This window comes from Prinia subflava, chromosome 4, assembly GCF_021018805.1.
Source record: "Prinia subflava isolate CZ2003 ecotype Zambia chromosome 4, Cam_Psub_1.2, whole genome shotgun sequence".
In the NCBI taxonomy this organism is placed as follows: Eukaryota; Metazoa; Chordata; class Aves; order Passeriformes; family Cisticolidae; genus Prinia; species Prinia subflava.
Window position 1 is genome coordinate 19,224,993 of NC_086250.1, and position 9,920 is coordinate 19,234,912.

General features: G+C 40.5%; 1 protein-coding gene across 1 annotated transcript in view; it reads left to right on the top strand.

Annotated features, from left to right (window-relative positions):
- RFX4 (regulatory factor X4) overlaps positions 1-9,638 on the top strand; it is a 74,692-nt gene extending 65,054 nt beyond the window's left edge. The window contains exon 19 of the mRNA XM_063394862.1: positions 8,248-9,638. Coding sequence (XP_063250932.1) covers positions 8,248-8,520 — 273 coding nt within the window. The 3' untranslated portion in view covers positions 8,521-9,638. The remainder of the gene's footprint in view (positions 1-8,247) is intronic.
- Positions 9,639-9,920: the final 282 nt, after the last annotated feature.

A 9,920-nucleotide genomic window follows, 5' to 3' on the forward strand; every position in this document is an offset into this window, starting at 1 on the left:
GAAGTGTTTTCATTTAGCTGAAGAGGCCATAATGAATTCTTGCGGGGTCTCTGCTTTTGAGGATACCCATGTTTAGGAATTTGCCGAAGCAGTGAGTTCTGCATACAGTTTGAATAACTTCAGGACACCACTGCAGAGGTTGTTTAAGTTGTATCCTATAGTCTCCTACTACAATGCTGAGAAATATATCAGTAACTCTTCCACCTCACAAAACTGAGCCAGTAGGAGCCAGCACAGATTAGGTGTGAAGATCAGGTCTGGCAAGAGTTCCAAAGCAGTGCCGCTGTCGGAGGGCTTTAGTGCCTCATGCAGCTGGTGCCTCCTCAGCGTAAGCAGCTGCTCTCTGGGCTCTGCTGGAAGATTAGCAACGGGCAGATACAGGGAGGAGGTGATGGCGTTGGGGTATTCCACCCACATGGCACCACTTACCCTTTTCTGGAAATTTATAAAAGTGTATCAGGGGCTGCCATGCTGAACTATCATCACTGGGCTGCAACAGTTTCATACCAGATGCAAAGATGTCAGTTTGGTAGTGTTTTGAAACTGAGCACACAAAAGCTGCATCTCATTCTGCTCTTTGGAATCAGTCTGCCACATGACCTTAGAGGAGTAGTTCCTGCTTTTTATGCTTCATTTTCCTTAGCTGTAAGGTAAGAATCACAGTATTGATCTGTTTAAAGCTTTTTGAGATCTGTACAAACCCAAGATGCTCATTTGGAGCAGCTCAACAATGGCTCTCTGGCTTATGGAAAGGACAAGCTACAACTTCTCACCCATTTGTGTAGCACTTGGTCTGGCAGACTACATGAGGTGTCCAGCTTTGTCTGAGGGTTTTTGCAGCTGCTCTATCTTCAGCAGGAAAGTGAATGAACATTTTAGTGCAGTGTCCTGGGACAGGTTTGTTTCCCTTCATTTTTCAGTATAAGTCTTACCCTGTTATCTCAAGAAACACTAAAGCAAATCAAGATCAATACATTTTCGTTTACTCATATCCTGCTTAACATACTGTATTCAAGCAGTAGCAAACATTGAACTCAGGCAGATATCTTTTATGCTGTAGTAGACTGTCTCTACAAGAGCAAATGTCAGATCATTTTTTCCTCTCTTGTTAGTCTTTGAGCTGTCCTGAACACATGAAGAACAGCTACACTTTAATGATCACAATTTAAAGGAAAATTATTTCAGTTTCTATGTGGCATGTTCTTTCTCATGCTGCTTATAAACTGAGATGGAATTGCACAGCAGGAGACAGCCAACAAAGCCCTATCAGTGTGCTTGTTCTGTATTGAGATGAGCTACAAAATGGAACCTTACTTTAGAAAAATGATCTAAAAGTCTTAAACAGTTTGATATAGAATTTGTTGACAGTCTTTTAAAAGCTAAGTTAGCATCTTTAAAATGTCTGCCCTGATAATGAGTCCTTTCTTAGCCACTTTTAACAAAAGTTTGTTAGGTATCCCCAATAGGATGTTAGGGAACTCTTATTTTTCTAGTGGTCTTTGTGAGGGGTCTATGTTGCAAGGAGTTGCAGTAGAACTCATGACGTTGCAAAATAAAAATAAAGGAAGCCAAATTTACAATGAATATATCAACAGCTGCCACTATACTGAAACCAAAGGAGCTGCAATGTGCAGAGCTCTGGGAGTATAATCAGCTGGGAAGAGGAGGAATTAACCATAACTTTCAAAAGAACTCTTTGTTGTAATCTACATTCTGGCCAAACATAGAACTTTGGCTCAGCTTTAGCAACTATTCAATCGTCCTCTTTAGGACAGCGTCGAGGGATTAACTCCTATGAAAAAAGCCCAAACATCTGTGTGTGTGGTAAATTCTCTGCAAACGTGGATTCGGGAAGAGCCCTTGTCCCAGACAAGGGTCTGAGCCAAAGCAGGTGATATCTAATTGTGGTGAGGTTTAAGCTGAGCTATTAATAACTATTTTGGTCTTGAAGAACATCATATCCAACCTCTTTCTATGGAAGAGTGTGACGCTCCAGGTTTTATCAGCTACTTCAAGAGTTTTAATTTTGTCATTGGAATCTTTAGAGTGAGGCTGTGCTGAGGAAGAAGTCACATAGATATAGATATTTTAATTTTTACTATTAACTATTACTTTATAGCTCTCAAAAAGAGCAGTTGGGGATCTGGCATTATAGACTAATTCCCACTGATCTTTTTGATGACGGGGACAGTCTGTTCAAATCTTGGTCTTAATCTGATTATTTTTTTCTTTCACCATCTGTGAATAATTTTCAGAACACTTCCTTACTTGTTATTCCAGGCCTGATTGCTCATATCTTGTCTTGGCTTACTGGCCAGGAGTCTGGCAGACAAATAAAAAATTATCTACAGATTGACCTGTTACCACCTAATTCTCTAAGCCATAGTCCAGGAGTGTGTACAGTACTCTGATGCTACTCCACCATCACATAGAAGGGGACTGCTTAGTGAGTGTGTGTGTGTGTACATAAACACATCTATACTTAGACTTTATTTATCAGTTCTTTATTTCATCTGCTTCTGCAGTTTTAGGCATTTTCTACCCAGATGCCAGGGTAGAAAATAGGCAACAACTCTGTCCAAAAGCCTCTGAGAGGTCTCATCAACCTATGCTGAGTTTAGCAGAGAGTCGCAATACCTTCACAGAGTCACACCTGATCCACCTCCACAGTGTAGCCTTGACTGACTTCTGAGCACAGCTTTTATCTGCAAAATTCAGCCTGGCTGGACAGGTTTTAATTGTCTTACAGGCTATCCAAAATATTTCAATTCACGTACTTCTACCTTTTCCTTAGATACAAACTAATTCATGCTGCAGTAATTTTTCTTTGTAAATTTCAAATCTAATACTTTTAATAGGAAGAATAATTAGAGCAATCTGCAGCAGTATACATTTTAACATATCTGGTAACATATAAAGATACACCTCTTTAACTGTAAGTATCCAACGTGTAGCTGTAGTAAATCACACTGTAGGTTCAGCTATCCAGGTCTTATCTATAGCAATGACCAGAAACAGATGTGTGGAGGAAGAGTCTTGGAAGTAGGGTAAGTAGAAGGTGGTTCTTTCACCAGCAGAGCTATGATGCCTTTGGCAAGAGCTAACCTAGGGATATCCTGAGTAGGAAGCAGCAGTTGGAATGCTGTCTTTTGTTGCAAAGCACTCTCCCTTATCCTTTCTTTGAGCTTTTTGTGCATATAGACTTTGTCAGGGTTTGCATGAAACACTCGTTTTCTTGTTAATTATAAGTCTATTATCTCATAATTGCATTGGGTGCCCTACGGCAATTTTTTTTGGTGATAAGGAATAGTGAATATCCATTCCTTGTTTATCTACTCTCACCATTCAAGACATTGTCTGTCTGCGTCATTCCTTCCTCACCTCCTCCCTGTCATCTCTCTTGCAGAATTAAGTTTTATCATCTCTTTAATTTCTGTTGTGACAGGTGCTCTGTGCACAGGAGTTGTCGAAGGACTGCAGAGCCGGTGTAGTCTGGGGAGGGTGTGAATGTCCTGTTCTCTTAGTTGTTCTGAGCAGGGAACCTGATGGAGCTGGAGCTCCCCTCCAGTCTTTCTGTGCAAACCTGAGCTCAGAGTAGGCAGAAGGGACTCAGCCAAGAAGCTGCTGGATCAGCCACCTAGATCTGAGAATCCCTCCTAGATGCCACAGTAAACACAGCCTCATTTTACCTTTTCTCCTTCGCCACTTCCAAAACGGAACAACCATCTCAAACAGTCAATCTCATGTCACAGAGAGCCATAGAAGTAGCATAGCAATGTTGCTCCTTTTGTACCATGCAGGTCCTACCATAAAGACAAGAATGAATCTATTTTTAATTTTTTTTTCTGCCTTCAACCTGCATTTATGAAGATCAAAGTTTACTTCCATGGTCTGGACAGAACAAATCACTCTGGAAAATGCTGCAGCAGTACTGTCTGCTGTTAAGCAGTAGCTCAGATCTGCACTTCTCAGAGGCCCAGAGCACAGTGTTTGGGCCTAGTTAAAGGAAATTAAAGCAGTGTTTGTACTCTGACTCTCCTGAACTGCTCTGGGGAGTGCAGTGGTCTCATAAAACTTCTCAGGGTGCAGCATGCAGCCCTACTCAGTTTTTCTGTAAAATACTGCATGCCAGTCCACTAAACCATGTCTTCCTTTCATATACCTCTGCAGCAGGATTTGCTAGAAGCAGTATTGGAAGACAGTAGTAACTCTTTTTGTCACAGTGGGGGAGCCAAGGAAATCTTCTCTCAGACAGAGCCCACACTTTAGTGTCCATTCACGTTGTTCTGGCTCATCCATCTACTTTGGAAAATAAAAAGATGGGGAAAAGTTCTCAATCCTCCAGCATATACACATTATAAACTCATGGCTATACCAGTGCAGTAAGAATAACACCCTCCCTAATAACCACTCTGTCATCAAACAGCTGGTAATGACAGAAAGACAAAAATACTGCCCAAATCCCACCCATGCAGCAAGAGTCATTGTTCCCAACTGTATGGCTTCATAAGGGCCTCGAGACTGTTAGCATGTAATTGAAGTAATTATGCATTGAATGCAACAGGAAACAGATGTCTAAACTTCTTTTGAGATAATTACAAATAGCATTTTCCAAAGGCTCCAAATGCCACTCCCAAAAGTACCAAAATCACTTAGATGGACTTCAAAGTTTCACTCAGCTTAATTACCAGATTTGATAAGGTTCAATTTGTGGAGAAAAGGATCAGATCAAGGGTTATAAAGATGCAATTAATCAATAGCTTCAATTATGTCATTTTATAAGATTTAAGTATGTTTTATGAAATTAATTTATAGCCAGCTCTCCACAATTCAGTAGTTTCTGGCATGTGTTATTTGCTAATCCTAAAGTAATGGCTAACAGGCAACATTGATTTACGACACTCAGCAAAAGTGGGAACTAATACAATATAAAGTCAGAGCCACATTCATAAGGAAAATATTTTGCTCTTTGGAATTGAAATCTTTCACTTCCATGTATAATTGGTTGGTGAGTTGAAAATAAGGATAAAGAGATTATTCGCCATCTTTTGCTGCAGAAGTTCAGCCATCATTTCACATTGTATTTTCTAAAATAATACTAAAAGAAATTGAATTAATTTTACTTTTTTGGGCAAGGTCTTAATAATCTGCTCAAAGTCTCACAGGCTTAAAGGACTTCTTGTCTAGGTCTAATGGCAGCAGTATTAACAAGTGTGAGTCAACCCAGAAAATGGTAATTTCCTGTCAAGAGTCCTCCAACAAATGTCGCTTTTATATCTGGCAAAGATCACTAGGCCCCAGTGTTTTGAGTTCAGCTTAAGCACTCTTCATTGAACCGGATGCAGAGTGTGAAAGGTGATTCAGGCAGCATGGGCAGGCATCCGCCCAGATGGCTCTGCTTTGGACACTCCAACAAGGCTGAATAGATGCTTCATTGGGTGAGTTAATAGTCAGGCAGGGGCCAATGAGTACTTTAAAAATATTGTCTTTCAATAGTCTCTTCACTGTAGGGAAAAAGAAGCCACTGAGTCATTTGCGATTAGCTGACCTACCGTTACAAAACTTTCCATCTTGCATTCAGTCATAACAGAATTTATTGTAAAATACTGGATATTTAGAGTGCATGTTATTTTCAAGCCATTACTCTTTTTACATTCATAACACATTCATAACACAGCTGCATCGGGTGTGCTTGATGAAAAGGAAAAGCAGCACACTGTATCCTGTCCCCTCATGCACAGCCATCCCCCTGCCTTCTCAGCAAGCCTAAGCATGGCCTCTGGGCTGCACACTGGAGGAGGAAGAGCTTTCTTTTCCCTGTGCATCCTGAAGTTCACTCTGGGAGCTGAGATTTCATTCACTCAGTGGCACAAGTTTTGTGGTTCCAAACAACCAAAAAGACAATGTGGCTTCCCCCCATAGTGCTGTGTACAACAAGGAGACCCACGGCAATATTCCCGGAGTTCATTTTCTTCTTCTTGATGATAGGTGAAACTTTTTGTAATCTACAAATTTTCAAACAGCAAATTATCCTGGCTGAAGACAGGGATTTCTCTTGGCATTTGTAAGGGATATGAAAGCAAGTAATTCCCCTGTTGGAAGTCACAACCTTTGTTTCAAAACCTCAAAGGAAAATTGCACTGAGTCAGGATGGCAAAGACTTCTCTTATGGTTAACAACAGAACAGATCAATTATCTCACTGGGAAGAAGACAAGAGAGAATCACTGGAGTATTCTGGCAGAAGTCTAGAGTAACCCTGTTGTAAGTACACCCTTTAGTACAAGAATCTACAGTGATTTCAAGTGTAGATCAATGGCTAATAAAGGCAAAGACCATAAACTTATTGTTTTACATCAAGTAAAACAATACTGAAGACAAAGAAGAAGGTGTTTAGCTTGGGCCACATATTGCTTCAAAGCTTGAGTTTCATTGCTGCTGATCACTGGAAGTTCTCATCTTCAATAAAAGCTTTTGGAAAGTCACCAAGTCTGAAAACTTGATTCTCCTTCAAAGGAATATAAGGCTTTTTACACTCAGTACGTAAGCCCTGCTGAACTTTCCTACGAAAAAAACCTTTCTCTAGGGTGAAAATGGAAATTTAGATAGCGTATAGACCTGTTGTCAGTGTTGCGAAGACAGCTTATTCCAGCAGCTGGATTAGCAGAACAGCATTGAAATGTCGAGGTTCCAGGGTGGTGCTGCAGTTTAGCACTCTGTTTCAGCAGCTGGGATGGCACAGGGAGATTCAGCCTGTGTGAGGATGGGAAGTAGAGGCTAGATACCTTTGATGTCTTCCCTGTCATCTGCCTCCTGGCCTGTCTCCCCAGGACACACAGAGATGTGCTAAATCATTAACTACAGTATGTTGGTCAAAAAGTCTTCTTTTTCTCCTCTCTAGTTAAGAGTGGCCAGCATGTGGCTCTGAGCTGCCTGAGGCTTGTGAACTGTTCAAATACATTTGCCAAAGCTGGGCTGCCTTCCTGGCTGTGGTCCGAAGGGAGACAGCCCAAACTGCTCATGGAGACACTCCTGCAGTTGCCTTGGGCTTATGTAACAGTTGCTTATGCAACTGATTAACCCCAGGCCCATCCACAGTGCAGTAATGTAATGAGACCCCTTGGGAATCTCTGCTACCTCCCTCCTTGGAACACCAACTCCAGCTGTTCTCTCCACAAGCCTCCAAAATATAAGGAAGGAGTTTTGCAGCCACAGAAAGCTTTGGCATGCAGCTTCCAAGGTTTGCATACATCAGCAGTGATAGTCCTACTTCGGTGACAGCTTTCTAGTTAAAGAAATACCACAGTGTCAAACAACCAGGATTTGAAAATTTTAAATGTGAAATTCTTGCAGAAAAGGTCAGATGTAAAAGATGTAAAATGTATAAGCTCTGAAGATACATGTCTGGCCAAGAGTAACGGGGATCCTCACGATCTCTGTGATGCACATGGATAACAGGGACAAGACAGGGAGAGCCGTTCCTCAGACAGAGCACACAGATGATCTGCATCTGCAGGACAGGCAATAAGATAAATACATGCTAAGCAAGGCCTCATAAGCACAATTTACTTTCTCTTCCTGGGCAGCCTGTGGCTATAGAGGGCAAAAGCTGTTCTGTTTTCCTTCCTATCTTGTCCTTCCTTAGTGGAAGCCGTTTGTCACACTTCTTTGATATCTAGTTTCCAAGTGCCACTGTGAACAGCTGGGGACTAGAAGGATTCTTTTCCTGCCTGTCTCTTTCCATAAGTTCTCCAATTAGCTGCTGGCTCTGAGGCCAGACCACACCATTTTCCTGCAGAAACTGTCAGGATGTCTTGTAAACACTTTAGAGGCAAAGCACCTTCCCAGAAATATTCTTTTGCTTTCCTCCCTCAAAATTCACTTGAGTGAAGAAGAGTGGGGACATTTTATTTTCTGATTTTTAGTAAAGTTTCTGAGTAAAAGTGAGAGACAAAAAATTAAATTAATTCAATTAATTTTTCTCCTCCCAGATACACCTAGCACTTTGATAAATAAATTCAATATTTAAAATCAGTGACTCTTTTGCAGAACTTTCCCTGAAGCTTTGGTTAACAGCAGATCCTGGTTATCTGATTATTTCACCTTCAGTATGATACCTTGTTGTTGGATAGCTGCTAATTATCATGATTTTGGCTTTTTTAAACACAGAATCGTGACACCACCAGCACTTATTTTAAAACAAAGTATGTGACAGATGATTCTTCAATTTAATTTTTTTTAAATTGTAGTACCCTTTCAATGGCCCAACATCAAGAATGGAGCCCTGTTTGATGAGCAGTACTCCCAGGCTGCATCCCACACCAGTGACTCCACGCTGGCCAGAGGTCCCAGCTGCCAACTCCTGCTACACCAGCTCCTCCATGCACTCCACGAGATACGGGAATTCCAGTGACATGTACACGCCCCTGACAACACGCAGGAATTCTGAGTACGAGCACATGCAACACTTTCCCGGCTTTGCCTACATCAATGGGGAAGCCACCACAGGCTGGGCTAAATGAAGATGACTGGTATCAGCCAAGCCCGCACACTTAGAAGAGTTATAAAAACCTCATGCCGTGTGGGACTTTTCATGGATGTTCTTCAAGAGAGGTGAAAGGGGGAAAGATCCTGGGCAGATAAATGTAGTTCTTAAGGTGGGCAGATTGCAGACCAGTATGACTGAATGTTCCTGTAGCCGAAAAATACTTTTGTGCTGTTCTAGACCACTTTTTGGGCTGATCTGTGCCTTTTTTAATTCTGGGCCAACCCTGTGTGCTCTCAGCTTGAGTGAGCCATTTTTACCCTCTCTCTTATTGACAAATGTTAATGAGTCTTACAAGAAAAAGTACTGAAACGGGACCTATTTATAATTTGAATTAAGGACAGCAAATTTACCCTGAGCAAAACTCCGTCATCTGTTTGTTTTTTAAGCTCTTAATGCATTCCTTAAAAACCATTCTGCCAAGTCATCACTTACGCATATCAAATCTTCTGTCTGGTTCCTTAAAAGGACATGTGTTGCTGTAGGCTTCAGTTTACACCTAACTTTGTATATTGATGCACCTTTCTGTTGATCCAGTAAGTTTGATCTTTACAAAAGAGAAGAAAAGACATGTAGCATTGAATTATACACTGCCTTAAGTTGACTATTGTTCTTATTATATATGTATTTGTGTTGAGTTTGCACAATTTGGAAAAATCTAACTTCTCTGGTCAGTAATGACAAGGTAAGAAGGGACTTGGGGATTGGGAAGATATTGGATTCAGAGCCACATATGTTAAATATGATGATATGAAGCAATTATATAAAGAAAATAAAAATGCAAACATGATTATTCACTTAATAATCTGTTGACAGGTATGAAACTGTTCTCTCAATTCCTTCACATGGTGATAATTCTCTATACGTCTACAAAAGCAAAATTCAAAGCTGTGCCTTTGAAGTTATTCTGTACTGTGTATGTGTGGAAAAATGTATTGTATTTTGGGGAGAATTTTTCTTAGACATTTTCCGTCAGATTTGTAGCTGTTTGTGAGTTTTTGTTAGTTTTTATTAACATAGCTTTTTCTTCTGTATTATAAAACACACCAAGCGATTATGGTGGACCTATTACCCTATGGGTAAGAAATAAATAAATGGAAATATGACAACAGGCATTTTAGTAATTGTTTTGTAAATAAAATCTTTGATAGCACCCAGTGTGACGATAACCATGTTTATGCCAAAAATGGACATAAGTGTTATTTGTACAGTTGGGCAAGATATATGAGGGATTTTCATACCCAAATGAAAAAAGTAAAAGTAAATAAATGCCAGTTAAATTTACTTAAATACAAAAACTTCTACAAGCTGCAGACCCTCAAAAAATGTTAGCTGTCATCATGTATGTTCTTATCCAAGGAAGGACTGAAGAACAGG